The 24,079-nt window shown below is 27.2% G+C and overlaps 3 protein-coding genes across 5 annotated transcripts; 2 read left to right on the top strand and 1 right to left on the bottom strand.

The window, feature by feature from the left end:
* Positions 1-538: 538 nt before the first annotated feature.
* On the bottom strand, positions 539-5,011 carry LOC129610921 (structural maintenance of chromosomes protein 6). 2 transcript variants are annotated; one of them, XM_055523780.1, is made up of 16 exons: positions 4,762-5,011; positions 4,473-4,704; positions 4,140-4,416; positions 3,925-4,051; positions 3,784-3,861; positions 3,556-3,728; positions 3,297-3,500; positions 3,042-3,238; positions 2,671-2,987; positions 2,298-2,611; positions 2,026-2,242; positions 1,786-1,956; positions 1,280-1,720; positions 990-1,217; positions 791-924; positions 539-724 (listed from the first exon to the last, which is right to left on the bottom strand). In XM_055523780.1, exons 1-16 carry the CDS (start codon positions 4,837-4,839, stop codon positions 703-705), a joined length of 3,210 nt encoding a protein of 1,069 aa, XP_055379755.1. In that variant the 5' UTR covers positions 4,840-5,011; the 3' UTR covers positions 539-702. The 2 variants fall into 2 exon arrangements, with proteins under 2 accessions (XP_055379755.1, XP_055379842.1); XM_055523867.1 differs by having other exon boundaries at positions 4,473-4,701.
* Positions 5,012-9,529: 4,518 nt separating this feature from the next.
* On the top strand, positions 9,530-11,050 carry LOC129613462 (bystin). The gene has a single exon (XM_055527584.1). It carries the CDS (start codon positions 9,627-9,629, stop codon positions 10,998-11,000), a length of 1,374 nt encoding a protein of 457 aa, XP_055383559.1. The 5' UTR covers positions 9,530-9,626; the 3' UTR covers positions 11,001-11,050.
* A 3,512-nt stretch (positions 11,051-14,562) lies between these two features.
* LOC129609745 (small G protein signaling modulator 1-like) lies at positions 14,563-23,303 on the top strand. Of its 2 annotated transcripts, XM_055521896.1 has the most exons (14): positions 17,246-17,367; positions 17,463-17,563; positions 17,816-18,218; positions 18,323-18,542; positions 18,605-18,826; positions 18,895-19,204; positions 19,273-19,452; positions 19,520-19,813; positions 20,091-20,247; positions 20,313-21,537; positions 21,620-21,744; positions 22,111-22,290; positions 22,365-22,642; positions 22,717-23,303. In XM_055521896.1, the coding sequence occupies exons 2-14, from the start codon at positions 17,503-17,505 to the stop codon at positions 22,803-22,805; spliced, it is 3,744 nt and encodes a 1,247-aa protein (XP_055377871.1). In that variant the 5' UTR covers positions 17,246-17,367; positions 17,463-17,502; the 3' UTR covers positions 22,806-23,303. The 2 variants fall into 2 exon arrangements, with proteins under 2 accessions (XP_055377926.1, XP_055377871.1); XM_055521951.1 differs by lacking the exons at positions 17,246-17,367; positions 17,463-17,563 and adding an exon at positions 14,563-14,755.
* Positions 23,304-24,079: the final 776 nt, after the last annotated feature.

The following is a 24,079-nucleotide window of genomic DNA, read 5'->3' as shown; positions in this document are numbered from 1 at the left end:
ATTCCTCAAAGTTTTTTTATGTTCATGCATTTAATTAATTTTGAAAAAGCACCTAAAGTATGTGCACCATAAGTTACAAGTATGTATATACATATGTATGTATTTAAATATTTAGAGTTCCAAATAATGTACATATGTATATATGCAATATTCAACGAAAGACAGATGGATGGAAATCCGATTAATAAGAAAAAGAGAACACCTTTAATCCTTTTTTTCTTTCAAATATTTACTTGAGCTCGTCAGCGTTTTTATAAACAAAGAATACTTTGAAGGCTTTTTCGCTCTCAAGTATATTTCTTTTTCTCAGTATTTCCTACCTTTTTTTATAAATTTTTTTAGTGTTTAATTAACTTTAAACATAGACGTAAGAACACATTTATTCCTTTGGAATAATACATATCTATTATTTAATTCTCTACCTCTTTAATATTTAAACTACATTAACAATCATAAATATTTATGATTGTTAATGTATTTAAATGTTAATGTAAAATTTATTCACTTAACTTTTTTCTTTTAAAAATAAAACTTTGCATATTGTAAAAATAAAATTTGTATTTATTTTTCTTCATTTTTGCATTGGAAATCAGTTGTACATGTAATTAATAAATAAACATATTCTCAAATTCATAAGCACAAAAAATAAAATATAAAATTCTTTTGGAATTTTTTTATTGTTTTTACATAATAAAACCACTTTTATCTTTTTGGTTCGGCTAATCTAAAAAAAGAAATTTGAACTTTTAGTATATGTCAAATCATCATATCACAAATAAATTTTACTTACTTTTGAATGACGACAGTGTTAGATGCTTTAACAAATGATACATCCTGCGGTGTTAAAAATGTATACTGCCGATGTGGTTTCTTTTCAGCTTCACTCAATAATAATTTTGTCATTATTTCGCGATTTACTTGATCCTATTTGTAGACAAATTATACCGAAAGATAAACTATAGTTCTAAATTAAAACTTTTACTACTCACGGTGAAAACATCGTATTCATCCAAAAAATAAAATGGGTGATCAACGCAAGACCATAATGACAGAAGCAAAGCAACTGTTGAAAAGGATCTTTCACCCCCAGATAACGATTTGGTATTGCAAACAGCATTATCAATATGTTTATCACGTGGCACAATAGTCAGCTCCAGCTTTTGATCTTTGTGATTAAAATCAATGTTACCCGTAAAATTTTTCAAATCTAATATAGCCTAAAAATTTGTTTTAAATTAGTTTTGAAATATGTAAAAATATGAAACATTGTTTTACTTACAATAAATGTAAATTTTACTCTTATTGCCATGTGGTTTTTTAAATTCATAATGAATTTAAATCTTTGTATTCGCGTCTTTTTCAACATCTCTAAAATTCTAGCTATTGTTTCTGTAAATGCTTGAAACTTTTCATATCTAAATTGTTTGTTCTCTATTAATGCTTTAACATCAGATAAATTTTCATCAGTTGTTAAAATTTGTTTTAACGAATATTCATTCTTTTTAATTAAAGTTTTTAGTTCGTCTTCACTTTTTGTTACTATAATACGTTCACCAACTAGTGAAGCTGTTTCTATAAGGCTTTCAAGTTTTTGTCGCTCAACTGTTAACTTATTATCATTTTCACTTATTTCTTTTTCCAGCTTTTTTAAGCTGCTTTGCCAACTATTAGCATTATTTGCAATAGAATATAATTGAGATTTAAGTTCGTCAATGTTAATCTGAAATAATAATAATTAAAATTCAATTTAAATTGCCTTATAACAAACTAAACTAAAATTCTTACTTTTAATTCTTTAACTTGTTCCTCGTCACTGTTAATGGTAGCTTTATAATTGTCGAATTCTTCAGTTTTCTCAATTTTATTTTGCAACAAAATTTTGATACCTTCTTCAATACTTACAAGCGTTTCTTCTTGGATACTTATAGTTTTTTGTAGTTCTGAAATTTCTTTTTTCTGATTTTTTTTAATATAGGAAATATTCCTTATTTAAATTCAATTTTGTTGTATTTTAACTTTACTTACAAAAAATTCTATTTGAATTTCTTCTGGGTATTCATAAGATTCCAATTCTTGAATTTTTTCAACAGTTACATTCATTTTCCTTTGGTTTTCTGCTAATTTATCGCTGTTAATTTTCACATGACGATAAATTTCGGTCAGTTTGCTTTTCAAACACCTTAATTTTTCTTCATATGCCGCCTTAATACCCTTCTGCTTATCTAGTTCAATTTGAAGATTTCTAAAGATTAAAAGCATTGTTAATGTCATTGAAATTAAAAAGAAATTTGAAATACTTTCGAATTTCCTCCATATTGACTTGTAAGTAACGTGGAGGCCTCTCTGTTAAAGAATATGCTCGATATTTTGGCGCCGGGCAATATTCCAAAAATGGATTTAATAATATGACTTTTAACAGATTTCTTGGAACATTTTCTTCGTATGCTGTTAAATTTATTGCTAAAGTTTGATTTTCTGTCAATAAAATTGTTTCAATTTTTCCGCGATCGATCAAGCAGTTCATAACAACTGGATTATCACATTTTATTTCATTCATAACAAGAATCGTATCCTGCGGTGGAATACAAGCCCCAGAAGAAACGTCATAAACCTGAAAAAAATTTATCTTTTAGATATTTTTTATAGATATTTTACGCTTTTCTCCCCTACGTGATTGGGAAATCTCATTGTGATTATTGGACTTCTAATAGTTTCATATTTATTCTTTAAGATAGACAAGAGTCGAGAATCGCTTTCATTATTAACAACAAAACTTGTCAATAAGCCTCCTATCAAAAGCTCGATGGGTCCACGCCACTTTTGTTCTGAAACAGAAATATACAGCCCCAGCGGTCCTATTGGCAATTCAGAAAATTTATTTTTATTACGTCGAATTTCTTCAACAAATGCCGACATTTGAGGCCCATACACAGAAAACTTATTGTTGGAAGTTGATTGAATTTTTGAAAGTTCTCTTTCCGAATTTACTACAAGGACAAAAAAAATTAATTTTTCAAACATGTAGTGAGTTAAGATATTACTTATTTTATCAGAAACTTTCGCTCGTTGACGCTTTAAATCCTCAAAATCATACTCTTGCTTTAATTTAGTTTCATTTAGTAAATCTAATTCCCGTTTTTGTTGTTGAATGAAAATTTCATATGAATCCTTTTCTTTTGATAAATTTTCAAGCTGGTGTTCATTTTCCATTCGCAATTTTTGCACTTGTGTTAAACCACTGCAATGATAAAGTAAATTAGTTTTTAATTATTTTTTGTTTAATGTGATGTAGTTACTTTCCAGTACGTTCTTCAATGCGTTCCTCATAACTTAAAATTTGATTTTTATAATCAGATATCTTGCTTCGTAATTTTTTACATTCAAATGATTTTTGTTCCAACTTTTGCGTAGCTTCCTTGCACGCACTTTTTAAATTTTCTAGTATTGTAATTTTAGACTGAAATGAGTTACTTTTTTCTAGATACTGCTTTTCATATTCCCTAAATATGTATCATATTTATTAATTATCTCTTTAGAAGGAAAGAAATATGTTACTTTATTTTGTGTTCGATAGCTTTTTCCGCACTATCTCTTTCATCAAGAGATTTTTTTATTTTCTGATACTTATTTTGAACTACTGTGCTTTTTGTGTGAACTTCATCAACCACCTCTTCTTGTTGCTGCACTTTTAACCAAGTCGCCTCAAGTTTGAACTGTTTAACCTTTCGCTATAAAAAATAATAGAAATGTAAATTTAAGCCTATTTAGAGAACAAAAATTTACTTTAATATCGTCAGCGCTCGCTAAACGTTCTTCCTTTTCCCTTAAATCATTTAATTCTTTTTCCATAAGTTCCAGTTGCTAAATTTTTAAAATAAAGTAAAATAGTACTGAAATACATATTCTTATATATATTCAAAATACCTTCTCATAGCAACTTAACCGATATCTATAGTCTTGATACATAATTCCACATTGATTTAACTTTTCTAAAATTACCTCTATTTGGGTAGCTTTCAAAAATAATATGTAATTTTTACTAGGATCCATTCTAAAAATAGGAAATTTTAAGTTTATATGGTTCCTACCTATCCACCTTTTTATATAAAAATAATAGCTTGTAAATTCGAAAATCTTACTCTCTCAAAAAAGTTCTTGCACTATCTTGATTCAAAACGAACACTGGGTTATCTGTTTGAATATTATGATAAAGTAAAATTTTGTGCAAATCATCAAGTTTTTTTGATATTATGTTCCCAAACTGGTTTTTTATTTTATAAGATGAACTTCCGGAAGCCAAAATATGACGAACTATTGTAATGAATTCGCCGTAAACTTGTGGTTCATAAGCTTCATCACCAGAATTGGCAATAGTAATTTCTATATCTGCGGCATTTTCTCCAGTTTTAACTAATTCTAGATGAAATAGAAAACTTAGTAAAATCAGGGGTTTAACATTAATAAAAACATACGTTTAATACTAGTACTCCGGTTAGTGTTTCTTGCTTTAGCTCCCAATCCCACTACCAAAGCTGTGAGAATGGCACTTTTACCACTACCATTGGCGCCTATTAAAAAATTAACTCTACTACATAGGTCAATTTTTAAATTTGAGTGACACATAAAATTTGTTAAGTGAATTCTCATAATTTTCCCGCAACGAACAGATGCATCAGCCAAAGCTACGGATTGTGAATTTTCCTGCTAAATCACAAAAATGTATTTAGGCTCAATAAACTTACTAATTCAATATGTACTTACTTTGTTTAATTCACTTAAACACCTTCTCTTCTTTGCTTCGAAAATAGTGCTACTGTCATTAAATCTTTTTTTACTCATTTTAGTTGCCCGCTAGTTTATCAAATAAACTCTACCATCCAATGTACAAAATTACCTCTTACTAATTTTTATTTACTTTGTTTTAGATAAATTTTTTTTCAATTATTCCAATTACATTTTAATATTTCGAAAATAAAAATATATTAACTTATAAACACTTCAGTTGATGTCTACTTACGCTATTTTGTTGTAATTCAACGAATTATTTAAAATTATTAGTTGTCAATCATACTAAGGGATGAGCATAATCGATAATTCGACACAGATTGCCGCTGGCAGCCTTTTTGTATGGTGTTATTACTCTTGACATATCGAAATTACCAATTTATTCATGAGTAATAAGTTTCATCTCTTAAAAACGTCTGTCTAACAGTATTTTTACATATATGTACGACAAAATCTAATATTAGCTTTTGCAATGGTAGCTACCATTGAGCTCCAAAAGCTAATTGTAAATATTTGAAAAAATAATAGAGTTAGATTCATGATACTTGGCAGTCCTGTGTCCAAATTCAGGTCATTTTCTCTTGTTACGACTTTAATCCAAACATTTTTAAGTAAAGAAAGAGACAACTAAAAAATTTGCCTTTATTGTTTTTTCAATATGCTTCTTCTTTTAGTATTTTCTAATTCGTTGGATTCGAGTACTTGGTACATAAAATTGATAGCTAACTCTAGTTATTTCAAAAATAAATTTTAAACGCAGATTGTCGAGTTGGGTATAATTCGGTCGGTTTATACCGGCTTAAACATCTTATATCTGCTTAAATTCAATTTGTAAAACTATTTTTTTTTGTTTTTGTGTTATTGAATGGTTTATAGCGCTTGGTTGAGTTTGGCTCTATTTTCTTGGCTGAAGCGAGTGTTGAAGATTGCCTGCGAAAGTTTTATTTGTGTATTCTCTATTGTTTGATGCTTAGAAGACGCTGCGTCTTAGGAACGTTAGGAACTTTGCTTGGGGGACTTTTGTGGTTTCGAAGTCTTCGGCGGATTATGTCAAGTTTTGCTTGGCCTATAATAGCTTTAGATCTTTGTCTAAAAACAGGTCTGATGGTTATCCATCCTCGCTCGAATTTTGATCCTCTGGTTATTTCTAATTTGTTTGTCTGCCACTTTTTGAGTCTTTTTGCTCCGATTGGTGGTTTGAGTGGTATGTATAGTTTTGTTCTTGGTGGTATTGAGCTGGAGACGGCTTGTATTCTGCGGGCCATGGAGAGGTTGGGTGGCGACTGGTCTTCTGGTCCTGATGGGATTCCGGGTGTGGTGCCGTGTAGGTGTGCTGGTAGCCTTGTTTGTTCTCTTATTTTATTCTTAATTGATTACTTTTACGTATATTTTTGTTGTGGTCCTTTTATTCATTCCTGCCATTCATTCATAGCATGGTTTTGAGAAGGGTAAATCTGTTGTTACTAATTTGGTTCGGGTTGTCTCCGATACCATTGATATTATGGAGAGGGTTGGCCAGGTCGATGTCGTTATTTTTACAGATGTTAGTAAGGCCTTTGTACTATTCTGCGCCAGGTCATTCTGACAAAGTTGGCTTGCGTGGGCTTTTCTCTTCGTAGCTTGATGTTCGTCCATTCTTATGCTCTGCTCTGTCTGATGTCTACTGTCCAGGGTCGGGTGTTCCGCAGGGAAGCCATTTGTGTTCCATACTTTTTTTAGTCGCGACTAACGATGCTTTTGGTTCTGTTGTCGGTTCTGAGCTTTATAGTTTTGTAGATGACTCCAAGATTGTGAGGATTGTTCGGGCGGAGGTTGAGTGTCTAAAGTTGCAAAGGGATTTGGATAGTTTTTGTGATCTTGGGGTTATGCCTTGATCGCAGGGTAGATTTTGGTGCTTATGATCACCAAAATCTACCCTGCGATCCTTGATAGCGCTAATTCTAAGCTATGTTTTGTAAGGAGGTGACTAAGGAGTTTATTTATCCACATGTTGTGAAGCATTTGTATGTGTCCTTTGTTAAGCCAATTCTTGAGTAGGCTTGTCAGGTTTGGGCGCCCTTTCGTCTTGTGGATATTTCTCGTAATGAATCTGCTCAGGGGAAATTTTTGCGTTTTGTTTTGAGAGGTTTCGGCTGGTCTGATCCTTTTACATCAAGCTAGGTTGATGTTGATTGATTTGCAGTAATAAGTAGCGCGTAGGGTTGACATAGTGGCTCCTTCTTTGTTGGGACAGGTTTCTATTAGAGATAGCGTAAGGAGTCTTAGATCTGCTGAGTTGTACAATGTTCGCTATGACTCTCCTGATTATGGTAGAAATGAACCGGTCATCAGAAAGTTTTGTTAATTCTAATTGTTTGGTATTTGATCCTGCTATTAGTAAGAGTATCCCCTTAGATCATAGACTTTTGTGTAATTTAAATTTGTAATAATATTTTTTTTTTGTTCTTGTCTTTTTTTCTCGCTTTATTTATCCATATTATTTATTTTGTTTTTCTTTCTTTTCTGGTTGCCTCATGGTCGGTATGTTTTTAATCTTTATGTTTTTTGTTGTTATTATTATTTTTGAGTTGTGCTTGTCATTTTATTTTTCTTTCCTTTTTTCTCTTTCATCTTTTAGCCTACATATTCTTCTCTTTTTCCCTCCCTTTCTTATAAATGATGACGCTGTTGTTCGGTAACTGATAGTTGCTTAGTTTCGACTAAATGATGTTTTTATTTGCACCCATTTAGTTTGTGCGTCGTAAAAAAGTTTTTAACTTAACTTTCTTAAACATTTTTTTTTAGTGGAGGCCGAATAAGAAAATAAAATAAATACGCTTCTGTCACGTTTGTTACAATGCTCGGAACAAAGAAAATTACAACTAAAAAGGATTAAGACAAATCCTTCGTTTTTTCAAGATGCTCCTTTTTTTAGTATTTCTAATTTGTTAAGAAAAATGAAATATCCATCAGAAAAACGGAGAATTCTGATTTGAAAGTGAATAAAAATTGAGAAGAAATAGCAAGACACACGATTAGGTTGTTAATTCAATGTAAGTGAGCTGTCACTTTACACAAATTCTTTTTTGCTTTTTATTTGATGAAAATACTTATAAGTTAGTTCTAAACAATTAATTTAAATACTAATGTTGAAAATAACATAAAACAAAAAGACAAAACTGCAGATATTGAAGATAAAAAAGTATTGAGACGCAATTTATGAAGCATAAAATTCAAATAAAAATATTTAAAAAAAAAAATACAATCATTTTATATATTGCATCAAAATAAAATTAAAAGTTACAGCGACTATCCTTCTTACTTACCTTCGAGCTAAAATATTTTGTTTGCTATCTTTTTAAGATTAAGAACATGTCTCAAATATATAAGAAAGAAACAGTATTTCTCGTATTAACTTAAAATTTCGTTGCATTGAACTTTTGTGCAAAAACTACGAAGTGCAAGATATTTTATCTCTAACTTATTTGAACTTTAATAATTAGTACCTAGAGGATATTTTTAAAATTCAGTTAAAAAATAACTGAATTATTAGGCCTGGGATAAAACAAAATTTTTCAAAAACTTTAAGTTTTTGCATGCAAAGCGTTTTATACTTAAGTATAATACTTTTTGAACAAAAATGAACGAAAATGATGACGTTTCGTTTCCTCAATGTTTAAAGTTTTTCAAGTTTTATAAAGTAAAATTTTATGTTTTGAAACTGTAAAACTACAGCTGTCGAAACATATGTTTTTCTTGGTTATGTCAAAAAGCTTTATTTTTGAAAAAATTTTTCATTAACAATAATTTTTTTCAAAACTTTTCAATTAAAAATAAATTAAAACAGCAAAAAAGGTTCACAAATGGTTTTTTCTGAGTTTAACATTTTTGTAATCCAAAATTAAATTTTTCAGTTTTTGGTATAACCAAAAAATATTTGTTTATGTTTGATAAATACTTTGAAATTTAACGTTTATCGCATATTTATAAAGTTTTTAAAAATTTTTTCAAGTTTTTCTGTCTGGTTTATTTTTTTTTCATATTGCGAGAAATTCATTGTTTTTTTTTTAAGTTTTTTAAGTTTTATCACGGACAGGTCTATTTTTGACAAGTTTAAAAAAGTATATTTTAGAATTACACCAAAACTTGTCAAAAAATTAGGTAATAATTCTTGCTAAAATAAGATTTGACTGTAGATTATAAAAGTGTGAAATTTATAGTAAAACTTTGGTTTTAATATATTTTTTTATAATTTTTTGAAAATAAAATTATTTTATTTTGTTTTAAAAGTTTAAAAAAATATTGTTAATGAAAAAACATTTTTTAAAAACAAAACCTTCTGATATAACCAACATATTATGCATATATTTTGAGAGATTTATGATTTAAAAATCTTAAAACACAAAATTTTCCTCTACAAAACTTGAAACTTTATACATTTAGAAGACACTGATGTCAACATTTTCTTTAATGTTTTTCTAGAAATATTATACCAAAACGCTTTTTATTATTTGTTATTAATAAGATAATTAAGCTAAAATTTAAAATTCGATCTCGAAGAAAATAAAATTCTATCTTATTGGAGTCTATTGATTTAAAAAGCTGCCTTTTCCTAAATGAACAAAAGAACATGTGAACCATAGGTTGTACTTTTCATATGTCAAAACCTACAAAGAAAAAAAAAGTAGTTTTGACAATATTGCACAGAAATCAATTGACATTTAAAATGTCAATTATTTTGTTTCTTTTCTTGAAGAAACACGAGGACAAAATAAGGGTTAACAATATTTTTAAAAGTTTTCTCGAAGGAGTATTAAAAATATAAAAAAATTTCGATATATTTTTGTTAAATTTTCCAAAAAATGGGCAAAGTTAAAAAGAGGGCGCTAGCAAAAGAAGAGAAAGTACCACTGGACAAACAAATTACGAATGGTCATATAAAGAAAAACAGAAAAAGCAAATTTCGACTTCGAACAGAAGAAGAAATAAACATCTTGGATAGTAAAACTAGCAATAAAATTTTAACAACAGCTAAAAAACAACAATATGAAATGTTAATGGGTATTGAAGAAGAGTTTCCAGCTCTGATAAAAAGCGATCGGGTATTTAACACAAGCTTGAAACCTAATGATAGTGACAGTGATGAAGAATTGCGAGATGATACGGTTGCCGACAAAAATGTTAATGAATATGATCTAATGGACAATTTGAATATTGATAATGAAGATGAAGAAGCATTCAAAAGGTTTCAAAATGCTGACCCAAATAAAAAAACAAAAAAACTTAGTGACATAATAATGGAAAAAATAACAGAAAAACAGCATGATATACATACAAAGCTGGCTGATAATGAGTCTTTACAAATAGAAGAAATCGATTCCAAAGTACGAGAAATGTATGAAGGTGTACGTGACGTTATGAAAAAGTACCGTAGTGGCAAAGTTCCGAAGGCCTTTAAAATAATACCAAAATTAAGGAACTGGGAACAAATTCTATATATAACAGAACCACATAATTGGAGCGCCGCTGCTATGTACCAAGGAACTAGGATATTTTGTTCAGTGTTATCTCAGGCTATGACCCAGAGATTTTACAATTTAGTTTTATTACCTAGAGTACGAGACGATTTGTGTGAATTTAAGAGATTAAATATGCACCTTTATAAGGCTTTAAAGAAAGCTCTTTTTAAACCTGCAGCTTTCATGAAAGGAATTATTTTACCATTGTTAGAATCTGGCGATTGTACTTTAAGAGAAGCAATTATATTTGGTAGCATCATATCTAGAAGTACGATACCAGTACTACATTCGGCTGCTTGCCTATTAAAAATTTGTGAAATGTGTTATACAGGTGCGAATTCTATTTTCATACGGATATTTTTAGACAAACGATATGCTCTCCCATATCGCGTTGTTGACGCAGCTGTTTTTCATTTTATTCGTTTCGAAAATGACAGACGGGAAATGCCAGTGCTATGGCACCAAAGTTTATTAACTTTTGTACAGCGTTATAAAAATGATATTTCGTCTGAACAAAAACAAGCTTTATTTGATTTACTTAGAAAAAAAACACATTCGAATATAACACCAGAGATAAGACGGGAACTTCATGCTGCTAAATGTCGTGATGTTGAAATGATGGAAAGCGAAAGTCTTTTGAATGAGAAAAAGAATCCATTTAGAAATGATGAGGTGAAAATAAACCCTTTTAGACGAGGTGATGCAATGGAAAATTAAACGATATTTTGTTAATAAAACTTTTTTCTAAAGTAAATACAACTTCTTTAAATTTGTATAAAAGTTATTTTTTTTCAAAGTTCTTTATTATGAAAAGAAAAATTTTCTTTACAAAGTATGTGTAATAGCAATTAATTTAATTCACTTTCACGAATTTTATGATGATTGACGAACTCCTTCACGCATAGTTTAAATTATGAGAAAAATTTACCTTCATAAAAAAAATTTTAAAAATTTTTTATTTTAAAATGCCATTTAAAGTAATCAGTACATAGAGAATGTGATTATTTAAATGACTATAAGAAAGCTAAAATTACCTTACATTATCGTATTTTATCACATTTTCATAAATACATATTATGTACATATATGATTGATTTTAATGAGAGTAAAATTACTATTTTAATTCATTCTAATTATTCTTTGTAAATTTTGAATTTTTTTCTCATTAAAAAACTTTGAAATAGGTACGTATAATTTTTCCTTAAATTGAATTGCGGACATTAATTATTTTATAAGTTTCTTCCTTATAATTGCTACCTTTTAATTCTTGCAAGGTTGATCATGATGGTTTGCCCCATTTTAGGGTTCCAAGTAATTAGTCAATCAAAAATTTGACAAAAGGTTGCCCACCTTTTCATTCAACTTCTGAATCTGTTTCAGCTATCGAAACGCGAAAAGGGAATTAGTGCGTATTTTTGAGAAAGAAAGTATTTCATACCTTTAAATTCATAATTTAGCTCAACCTTTTTTGTTTTTTAAAAATATTTTTAATTAATAATATTTGTGTAAACGTAAAATAATATACATATTTAGCTACTACATAAAAATTAAAAAGTATATGCATAAGTACATCTCGTATATAAAATTATAAAATTATCGCTCGCTTAAATTATAAAGTTTCTTTTCACAAATTACCAGTTAGAATTATTAATATCATGTAAAGGGTTGACTATAAGAAGCTGTAAAATTGAAATCATGCACTTAAATCTTGCCAAATCAGGTAAGAATAGTAAAAATCAGGTTAGTAAAATCTAATAACATTTGCCTTACAAATAGAATTTTGTAGACTGTTATAATTTTAAAATTTGTAATGTAATTTTAGACTGTTTAATTTAAACTTTTATGTCACATATTATTATATTATGATTTCTATACAGACAAATTAAAAAATTTATGTCGTTTAAGCTATTATTGAAGATGAAAATGTTGTTTTTTGCCTACATTGCATTTATAATTTTAAGTAAATTATATTTTGGGTAATTTTAGTAAAATATACATATTTTTATTAAATATCTCTAACTTTCTGGCGTTATGTGAAGCTCCATATAAACAATAAACATTAAAAGTTCTACGTCATACATAAATAGAGCCATCTACGTATTTAAAAGACAGACAATTTTTTAATTTTTAATGTTCTTGATATAATTTTTAATGTTTAAATTTTAAATTATAAAAAAATATGAAATTGTCAAGACGCACAAAAGGCGGATTTATTTAAATTAGCCAACAAGAACTCTATTGACAACATTAGTTATTAATTAATTTCATACATTATAAAACGAGCGAATAATTCTAAGCAAACAATATTTTACAAATATTCAATTAACGTTTTTTGATTCGTTGAGTAGATTTGAACTATATACATAAGTATGTATGTCAAAAGAAAAGCTTTTCCAAATTTCTACAAATGCAAAAAGCTAAAATGGCAAATTTCATGCCATTAAAAATATAAATATGTACATATTTATCTTAACTCATGAATTTAGTTCTTGAACTCGACCAATGTGTTATCGCTTCTTTCAATTAGTTTTTTTTGTCTCATCTCAAAAGTATGCGTTAAATATATTTTGGTACTTTTATGAATGGAAGTATTTTTGGATGTAAATTGAATAATGTACATTAAAATATGTAAGAGTAAGTAGATTGCTTCAAAAGCAACATTTTCAATAAATTGTTGATGGGAAAAGTAATAATAATAACAACTTATTAGTTATCTCTAGCACGAACGAATTTTCAATATAGTTTTATTCAAATAAAATAAATTATTTGAAATGATCGAATTTCAAAATATTGTTCCACAAAATACATAAGAAGAAAAATAATTAGAGACAATTATAATTGTCAATATAAGCACAAAATCCATAAAATTGAATTTTCTTATCAATTATGTAGGTAACAACAAGAATAGAGCTTAATGCTTATTGTGAATTGCTAAAATATGTTACTGAACTTAATATGACGTGTTGAATGTGTTAACTTTAAAGCTCTTTTTGAAATTTACGTAAATACATACATAATATGTATACATACATACATGTATTTGTCCTAATCAAAATATTAAATCAACATTTTTATAATTTTTATTTTATACATACATACATCAAAAATAGATATTTATGCATTTATCTATACATATTTATGTATATTATGTATATGGATCAGGTATATGCATATTATATACACACTCATTTCTCGCTTGTACGGAACAAATATGTTCCGAAAATGCTGTCCGTAAATCGAATATTTTTACTTACATTACGTTACAGCCACATAATTTTTTACCTAAATTTATATAGGTACACATATTTCTTGTTAATTGGCAAAAAATATAGTAGGATTTTATTATTATTACAACATTAGACAACAAGAATCATTTTTGCATTTTAAATATTTTCCGTAAATAAAATTTTTTATCCGAAGAGACTTCGGTTTAATTTTTGAATTCCGTAAAACCGAAATTCCGTATATTCCGTCAAGGGAGGGATGAGTGTATATACATATTACATATACCTGCTCAATATTTGTATCAATGTGCATAGTTCTAAAAACTTTAGTTGTACATACTGTCGTGAAAAACATTTTTCTTTTTTTTATTTCTACCCTTATTTTAAGCTCTTACTCAAAGTTGTAAATTTTCAACATAATGTATAACGTTTCATATATATAAATGTATACATACATACATACACTAATATAAAAATAAAATAATTTTCACAAATGCAAAAGAAAAATAAAACAAATAGGTATTCAGTTTTACTTTTTTAACGCAAATTTTAGCACACATCAATAGTCTTGAAATTCTGCGGAAAATTTATAAGTAAAAAACGGGATACAAATACATTTAAAGTATTTATTCAAAAGAATATAAGAAAAATCGAAAGAATTTGTATAAATATTTTAATTTTACAAAAATAATGAGATAAATAGAAGAAAAAAAAATATTTTTTTAAATTACTTTTTAAAAGGAAAAATTACAAGAAAAGGATATCAATAATATTAACTTCATCACCACATCACTTTTACTATCGAACAAAAAATATACATACATACATATACGGCAAAGGAAAATTTTTATTATATGAAAATTACAAAATCGATAAAAGTGAACTTCATAATCTTCAAATGTAATTTTCTACATAGATTTATTTAATTTTATAAAAAAAAATCCTAATTATATTTTTATATAAAAATATAAATATTATAAATGTATTTATGTGTAAATAAATATTTTTATATAAGTAAAAAAAGTTGTAAATTATAAATGAAAAAAAAATAAAATTTTGCTTACAATTAAATCAGAAAAAAAAATAAAAAAAGTAAATTATTCAAAAAGATTTCATGTTACTTTGAATGTTTTTTGTGGTGCTTCAATTTCTAAAGACAAAGAAAAAGAAATAAATATTTTATAAAACATTTTCAAAATTTCTGTGAATATTTTCAACAAAATAAAAATATGTCGGCCGGACAAACAGGTTGGCATTTAATATTTTTCTTTGTGTTTATTGTGTTTGTGTATGTCTGTATATTTCTAAATAATATGATATATATGTACATATAATATTTTAAAATTATATTAATAAGCACTCTCTGTATTTTATTTTATTTATTTTAAAATTAATATAATATATATATTGAACGTGATTTTTTTAAAATTAAAGCACAAAAAAATTATTGAAAATTACGCCCAATCATATGCAATATTATTATTATATTTCTTTTAAATATGTGTAGCTAATATTGCAATATTTTTATATTTTAGCTATATGTATGGATTTTGTATTTCATTATTATCTTTACTTAGATATCCATATATGTGTAAGCATACCCAAATGTCAAGAATATATCTACATAAATATATATGCATATATCTATACATATACACATGCATGTAAATGTTAATTCACAAATTTTTTCAAACGTTGTTTTGTATTCAATGTATTTGATAAAGTATTATACAAGTTATATCGATTGATTAATTTTATATCTATATGCATTCATATTTAAAGCTTTACCTTTCTCAACATTTACATATGTTCCTCCAATTCAAAATAAAAGTAATCAATGTTAACGTGAATAAATTTGTTTTTATATTTTAACTATCTATTAAGTATAATGAAAAGAAATCTTGGTAAATTTTTTTTTTGTGCCAAAGAAGACAGTTATCAAAAACAAAAAAATTACGATTTTTACTGTAATTTATTATTAAATCTTTAAAAATTTTCACATAAGTGATTATACTTTATTCATAGGTACTACGTTTTCATAAAATTAATTATTCAAATAATAATTAAAAATAATTGTTTCTAAGGATCGTTTCGATTCTTCTAAAAATACTTTACATAAAATTTCAGTTGAAAAGTGCATGAAAAATAAGCGTCATTATCTCTGGATAAACTCTCCGAGTCTGTTTATTCTTCACAAATTAATTGATTTATATTATTATATTACATTTATAAGCCTAAAATGTTCAATTGATTTAATATGAAAATTATTATCATTTAAATAAGTCTTAAAAGAATAAATTATTTATTTATACTAAGAAAATCTTATAAGTTTGTACCAGAATCAATAAATGAATAAAAAAGTTAAAAATTAACCAAAATTAATAATGACTTCAATTTAAAATAAACTTTTCTAGGCATAATATAATTATGCAAAATTTTTTAGGCATAATATAATTATAGAATGTTTTAAAATTAAAATCAAATTTTTCAAAAATATTATTAGTATTATTTATTAATAGATTATTTCATAAATTTTAAATATATCTAAATCTTACATTAAAATTTTGATATATAAATTTAAAGTTTACTAGTATTTATTATAGTAAGAGAAATGGTAGGATGCTTGGATAAATCTCTAAAGGCGAATAACAAAATGTCAACCAAAACAAGTTTACTGTCAAATGAAAATAGCTTATTACTCGTATATTGTGTGAATCCAATTTTCTATAACATGTTAATCGAAGAGTATTATCCTGTAGTCTGAATATTCTCCTGTAGTCTCCTTTAGATATAAAAATTTAACTGCCGATTAATTTGTATTTGAGTAAATAGTTATTATTTACGTTAAACCAAATATCCATTACTTATGTTAAACCAAAAATTTTGAAAACAAAAATGTCTTCAGTTAAACTCAAAAAAAATTGTATACCTTTTAAAAATTTAAGTAAAAAATGGCAGTAGTTTTGTTTATTCGCGAATATAATTTTCAATATTTGTAATTATTTTAAATATTTAAATTTAGTTGTAATATTTGTGCACTTACGTTTACATTAGCTCCTAAATAAATTCACATAAGTAAATAAATCTTATAATTCTCAACGACTCAATTAGTTTAATTGTTAATGAGTTATTTTCTCAACGATTGTAATAGTTAAAGATCATTTAGATTTTTTAATAGCTTTCCGGCTTTAAATTAAATCAATTCTCCTTAAAATTTATTAAATTATATATGTATATACAGATTACAAATATAACAATCAAAATCGTTAAAATATAAAAATAAACATGATAAAATATAACCATATGTTTGTTTGTGTATAAGAAAATTAATTATTGTTGGCAAAATAGTATCTTTAATGACTTGTTGTGCATTTGAAAAATATTGTGTGCTATATTAGTGTCATTAGGTATTTTTATTTCACTAATGAGCTGGTAATATATTATGCTTTCTAAATAAATAATTACTTGATTATTGTACTGCTTGGCAAATATCAAATTTAATTAATTAAGGCAGGTTTAATTTTAATTTAAAATTCAATACTACTTGATAATATGTATATTTAAATGATCTGTATATCGACTTCGTGTTTTAGTACTTATCTCATACTTAAATGCAAAAGGACATAATATAGTACAATGCCAAAAATTTAAATATTATGAAACAATTATGTGTGTTTATACAAATAATTTTATTTTTTCAATTAACTTTAATAATTTTTATATTTCAATATTTGTAAAGCAAAAGAGGCTATATCTGCTTTATAATATCAATTGTTGTTTGATGGCTGATGACAAGTTGCTGCATTTTTTTAATGTAATAATTTTAACCCTTTATACCTGATATATATATACTTAAATAGGTATTATTATATTTTATTATTTCCATCTTTATATATTATGTAATCTGGGATCGTATAATTTTTGTTTTTTATGATTTGCGGTATACACTATGTAGATGTTAACCACCATTGTCATCATATTTTAAGGAATTTCAAATGAGTCTCACAAGATTTCTTGCTCAACGTTCCGTATATAATTCAAGACAATCATTTACATGTAATTATAAAAACTGATTTAACCTTAACAAAATAAAAAAAAAACAAATATATTTTTCATTTAAATGTTGAAATAAATAATTAATTTTCTTTCAAAATATAATAATAGTGGGGAATTTGTTTATTTGTATTTGATTTGGGTTTTGCTAATTATGCGAATTTTGCCAACTAACATTGTTTAATTCAATTACATATAATACGAATCAAAAATTAAATATATGTGTATATATGAGTTTTTTTGGATCTTCCATAGGTGAGGCGGAATTTAAAGAGAAGCTAATTGCTTCAGTTAAGAAAGAAGTTAAACAGTTAATGGAAGAAGCTGTTACAAAAAAATTTGTTCATGAAGAAAGTGGCGCTGTAACATCCTTATGTGCAGCAGTTGAAGCTTGTTTAAGCCAAGGATTACGCCGTCGAGCATTAGGTTTATTTAAAACATCATCTACCACAGCTTTATTACATAAAGTTGCAAAACACTGCCCAGAAGCGGCAATTATTAGTAAAAAAGTTCAAGATATTGAAAACAGTGATCCGAACAAAAGATCTTCATCGAGTAGCGATAGTGTTAACAAGCCACAACCAATTTTAAAAAAAGGCAGCAGTAGCTCATCTGTTTTATCAACTACTAGCCCACCATCATCACCACCAATAGTAAAGTAAATAACTTGTTTTGTTTTTTTTTTTTAAGTGACTTAGCGATTTTATTTATAATAATTTCTTGGACCGTAATTTTTTTATATTTTATTTTATAATATTTAAGATATCTTTGGATTCGACTAGCATTGTATGAGAAAAGATTATCCAAAATTATTGAACATTTGGTTACTAATGCCGCTAGATATTATGAGAGGGATTCATTGGTAGCTGATCCAGATTATGGATCAATTTTGAGCTCATTGCTTGTTGGACCATGTGCGCTAGAATATTCACGCACAAAAACTCCAGATCATTTTTGGTCTGACCCTCACGCTGATGAATTGGTAACATGAAATTAAAAATCAGAAAGTCTTTCACCTATGTATTTAATATTATTTTTTTATAGGTGCAAAGACATCGAATCAGCTCCGGAAATCCAACGCCACCCTCATGTCGCAGACCAATTATTAATTTTAAACGCAGTTTACATACAAGTTCGGAGGAAGCAAGTTCTGGTTCATTTAAATCATCATCATCGGTTACTGTAGCAAAAGACTATGTCGAATCTTTACATCAAAATTCACGGGCAACTCTTTTGTATGGAAAGAATAACGTTTTAGTTCTTCCAGTAAGAACTTTGTTTTTAATTTGCCGACAGTTATTAGAACCTTTTTTTTTAATTCTTAATCATTACAGAAAGATGTAAGTGAGCCAATGCCAGGTTATTTGAGCTTACATCAAACTGCCCAGTCTTTAACAGTCAAGTGGACGCCAAATCAGTTAATGAATGGACATAGTGAAACAGAGTCTACCGATAAAAGTTTCTATTGGGCTTATGCTTTAAATATAAATGTTGATGAAATCGTGTATGTGCATTGTCATCAAATACGTGGTGAAGATACTGGCGGTACAATAATACTTGTTGGACAAGATGGAGTTCAACAACCACCCATACATTTTCCAGAAGGAGGACATATGGCAGCATTTTTAAGTTGCTTGGAGACTGGTAAGTACAATTATAAAATATTGGAAACACAACAAAAAAATACGTGGAACCAATTTCCACTCTTTCAGGTTTGTTACCACATGGACAATTAGATCCTCCATTATGGTCAAATAGAGGATTTGGGAAAATTTTTTCGTGGCCTCAAAAGGGTCGACGCCGTATTTTACCTTCTGTTTTGGAGAATAATGAAGAACATCCAATCGATTATGTATTCAGAGTAGTTAATAAAAGTAATCACGAAGAGTTTTGTAAGTGGATGATTGATTACGTATCAAATGCAAAATATATATCACATATTTAAATTTTATACATTAGTGGCCACACATCCAATATTAGAATTAGGACGCACAAGTCCAAGACGTGTTCAACTTGGCAGTTGTTCTACTAATGGGAGTAGTGATTGCTCAAGTAAAAGTATGTCATTGGATCAAAGTGAAAGTCCACAAACAACTCTGCCAAACCAATCTGCAAGTATTGCTTTAGTTTGTACAACGATGCGCCGTCAAATTATTTCAAGAGCTTTTTATGGCTGGTTAGCATATTGCAGACATTTGTCTACAGTTCGAACACATTTGTCTGGATTAGTAAATGGTAGAATAACACCAGAAGGTAAAAAATAAATTTTATATAAATCGTTTTAGTATTTGCGAATTAGATTTATAATTCTACATAATAGTAAAAGTTTCATTTGTTACTTAATACGTATTGACGTATAAAAGAAAAAATGTATTTTATTTTGTGTAAAGTTTTTGCAAAATAAATTGGGGCACTTCATCCATTTTAATATTTATGTGCAATTTTAATTTAAAGGCGGGCAATTTTAATTTAAAAATGTTTATACGAATCCAAATAATTATATTAAATTGACTATTTTTTAATTTTGAAGTTGGAGCTGAAGAAGGGCTTACAAAAGAAAAATGGGAATCTTTGCAAACAGATGGTATTGTTAGTGATGGAGATGAAGTTTATAGATTAGTATACTACGGCGGTGTTCATCAGGATATCAGAAAGAAAGTTTGGCCTTATCTACTAGGTCATTATGAGTAAGTTCAGAAATAAAATTAAATCCACAACTGGTTACTAATTTTACAATTATTAATTTCATAAGATTTGGAAGTACAGAAGAAGATCGCCTAAGTTTAGATGAAAGTACAAAACGTTATTATGAAACAACAATGAGCGAATGGCTAGCGGTTGAAGCAATTGTAAGACAACGAGATAAAGAAAAAACAGCACACGCAGTTGCAAAACTGAGTTCTGAAAGTAGTAGTGGAGGTCATAAGAAAATAATTATTGATCCAGATGATGAAATGGAGAATGATGTGTTTGAGGACAATGATTTTTCTGATATTTCAGATCCAGGGGATTATGAAGATGACCGCCGTAACGATTTCGACGATGAAGATGATATTCCAGTTGATGGGGAAAAAATAAATGAAGAAGAACAAAATAAAACTAATGAAAAACCATCACGACTAAATAAAAGCAGTACAGATTCGGGTAATGTTCCTGACGCATATATCAAAGATTCCGATATCATCGATGATGAAGAAGACAATGTTAAAGATAAAAGGGAAATCAAATATGTTACAGATACATCAATATCAGATAACAAATCCCAAGAAAATTTTGAAGCTATTAATAACGATTTAATTAAGCCCACCTTGCAATTAAATATAGAAGAAAATTGTTTTATTGATAATGATAATACAAATACTATAGTCAATGCCAGTAATAATGATGACAGTTTGGATACTAAAATATTTGAAGGGAACGAATCAAATATAAGTAATAAAAGTTCTCCATCCACTTCGTATGAGACAGTTGGAAATGAATTTCTTGATTTGACAAATAATGATGTAAGTGACGTTGATGACAATATACGTATCCCCGAATTTCAAAGTATAGATGGTGGAGATGTTCAGTTGGAAATAACTGATGCGATGAATGTTAATGAAAGTGACGAAATTATAGGTGTCGAAGGTGGAAGTTGTGAAAATGATAGTTTTGAAAATGATGTTACAATGAAATTTGATATAAGTACTAAAGAACCTCAAAAAGAATCAACTGATGACGATAGTGATGAAAAAACACAAATATCACTTAACCATAACAAAGACGAAAAAATACCACGTCCTCCAACTGCGGCTGTTATTGTCACTAATGCTTCAATTGACATCTCATCTATGGATAAGATCGACGTGAGCGATGGTGAAAAAACTACCACTATGTCGCCAGTACAGGAGGAATCAAATGGGCAAATATTAGATGCGTTACAAGAACCTAAATCAGCATGCGTCTCCCCAGCTAGTTCAAATGGCGGTATATACAGCGTAAGTTTTTTCATATACATATACGTAAATTAAATCAAACAAATTAACAAATTAAAATTTCAATTTTGTATTTTAATTTTAGTGTGAATTGTTAGAATCATTCGGATTAAATTTACACCGAATTGAAAAAGATGTACAACGGTGCGATAGAAATTATTGGTATTTTGCAAATGAGAATCTGGACAAGTTAAGAAATGTTATATGCACGTAAGTTAAGAGGTTCACAATTTTTTTTTAAAATAAAATTTAAATTTTTTTTTAATATCAAATTTTTCTCGGCACTACAAAATCTAAGAACACAGTGGCAAATAAAAATCTTACACTAAAACCTTATCAAATCCATAGATTAGAATATTTTCAAAAACACAAGTGTTTGCATGAGAGTCCTAATTTTTTTGCTTAAAAACATTATTTTTTCAAAATTTCTGCAAATTGGCAGACTTTGAATTTAACTAACAATTTCAACATTTTCCCAGTTATTTCTATTATTTTCATTTATGACACATGGCACATATTGTTATTGGTATTTCAAACTCTTTACTATTATTACTATATTAAAATTTTTATTTTTAGATATGTTTGGGAACATCTAGATATTGGATACATGCAGGGCATGTGTGATCTAGTGGCACCACTTTTAGTTATATTTGATGATGAATCATTAAGTTATGGTTGTTTCTGTAAATTAATGGAACGAATGATTGAAAATTTTCCGAATGGTGGAGCTATGGATATGCACTTTGCCAACATGAGGTATTTAACTTTTAACACACATACATACATATATTATTTAAAAAGTTTTTCATTGCACACTTTTTACTTTTTAGATCACTTATACAAATACTCGACTCAGAAATGTATGATTTAATGCACGCGCATGGTGATTATACACATTTTTATTTCTGTTATCGATGGTTTCTATTAGACTTTAAAAGAGAACTAATTTATGCTGATGTTTTTGCGACATGGGAATGTATATGGGCAGCAAAACATGTTGCTAGTGGCCATTTTGTATTATTTTTAGCATTAGCGTTACTGGAAACATATAGAGATATAATATTATCAAATAGCATGGATTTTACAGATGTCATAAAATTTTTTAATGGTGATTTATTAATTTTACTTACTTATTAAGTATATCTAGAAAAAAAAAACATTTTAATTGAATTTTTATTTTAGAAATGGCTGAACGTCACAATACTCCGGCAGTCTTGAAATTAGCGCGCAATCTGGTTCATCAATTACAAACAATTATAGAAAATAAATAAATAAAACAAAATGTTTTAGTTATATTATAAGAACAAAATAATTATATAAAAGGAAGTAAATTAATATTCAATTAGAAAGTAAAGAAAAATTATTTTACTACATTTACTTATTAAGTTATGACATGGAAATGACACAGCAAAATTTAAAAACCTCATTAATAAAGTAATAAACTATTTTTATGAAATATCAGTGTATTTCAAAAATATTTGATTTTTGTTGTTTACAAAAAAAATTTAAGGTGTAAAAAACTAAACTAAAATATAAAGGTGAATTTAAATACAAAAGCTCCCTCAACTCTAAAAACACTTGTTTGAAAACCAAACTATTTGTGAATTAATAAATTAAATATCAATTACAACATCACAAGTGATGTATTCAAATAGCCCACACATAACAAAACATTAAATATAAACCCTAAGAGTAACATTAAAATATCATATCTGAATTCTAACTTCACAAGTAAATGTAGTAAAGAATTTATTAAAACTGAACCAAATTCATAATCATATTAAAAGTAAATTATATAAGATAAGTATTCTATAAAATGTAGAAGACAAAACAAAAATTGAGATGAAATTAATAAAAGTCTCAATTTCATACAAATATTGTATTTTATGTACATTAACTAATAATATAAATAATTTATTTATTAATATATAAATATTATAAAAATATTGTAAGGTCAATGGCCACTATCAATTATATTTTAAGTCCCAACAACATTAAATTTAATATTCATTTTATTCTTATCCACATGGTAACTTAATTGTCAAATAATATAAATTTTTAATATTAGTTATGATGAGTCACAAACTTATTAAATAATTTCAGTATAAATAAGAAATACCTTAAATTTAAATATTATTTATTTTTATAATGTATCTAATCAAAAGAATAACATTTTTGCCGCAATTTCATATTTATCTCTTAATTCAGCATTGGCAGTGGTCATCAAACCTTAATATTTTTATACTCATTATAAAATGTCCTGTATTATTTCTTCATTTGTTTACACTTTTCTTATTTCTTTATTTTAAAAAAATCAAACATCGTATAATATACAATTAATATCAAAAACTATTCAAAAAACAAATAAATCGCTTTCTATGTTTCAAAAAATTATTCAAAGAAAAAATTACATATATTTTTATTTGATACTTTTTATAAATGTTTTATATATTTATAAAGATAAACTAGTTTTAACTATAAAATTAAAAAATAAATGAACACATAAATATACATTTATACCAACATTAAGTAATATAAAAAAAAT

The sequence above is a fragment of the Condylostylus longicornis genome, unplaced genomic scaffold (assembly GCF_029603195.1).
Source record: "Condylostylus longicornis isolate FDR11 unplaced genomic scaffold, ASM2960319v2 ptg000001l, whole genome shotgun sequence".
In the NCBI taxonomy this organism is placed as follows: Eukaryota; Metazoa; Arthropoda; class Insecta; order Diptera; family Dolichopodidae; genus Condylostylus; species Condylostylus longicornis.
The sequence above is the reverse complement of the archived record's forward strand: the minus strand, read 5'-3'. Positions and strand labels throughout refer to the sequence as shown.

Excerpts from the sequence above, each read along its gene's own strand:
- LOC129610921 (XM_055523780.1), bottom strand. The coding sequence starts at position 4,839 with ATGAGTAAAAAAAGATTTAATGACAGTAGCACTATTTTCGAAGCAAAG. Across the intron at positions 4,705-4,761 it reads GTTTAAGTGAATTAAACAAA|CAGGAAAATTCACAATCCGT; the intron begins GTAAGTACATAT and ends TTTGTGATTTAG. Across the intron at positions 3,729-3,783 it reads CGAGCGCTGACGATATTAAA|CGAAAGGTTAAACAGTTCAA; the intron begins GTAAATTTTTGT and ends TATTTTTTATAG.
- LOC129613462 (XM_055527584.1), top strand. The coding sequence starts at position 9,627 with ATGGGCAAAGTTAAAAAGAGGGCGCTAGCAAAAGAAGAGAAAGTACCA.
- LOC129609745 (XM_055521896.1), top strand. The coding sequence starts at position 17,503 with ATGAGTCTCACAAGATTTCTTGCTCAACGTTCCGTATATAATTCAAGA. Across the intron at positions 18,543-18,604 it reads ACCCTCACGCTGATGAATTG|GTGCAAAGACATCGAATCAG; the intron begins GTAACATGAAAT and ends ATTTTTTTATAG. Across the intron at positions 22,643-22,716 it reads TGTCATAAAATTTTTTAATG|AAATGGCTGAACGTCACAAT; the intron begins GTGATTTATTAA and ends TTTTTATTTTAG.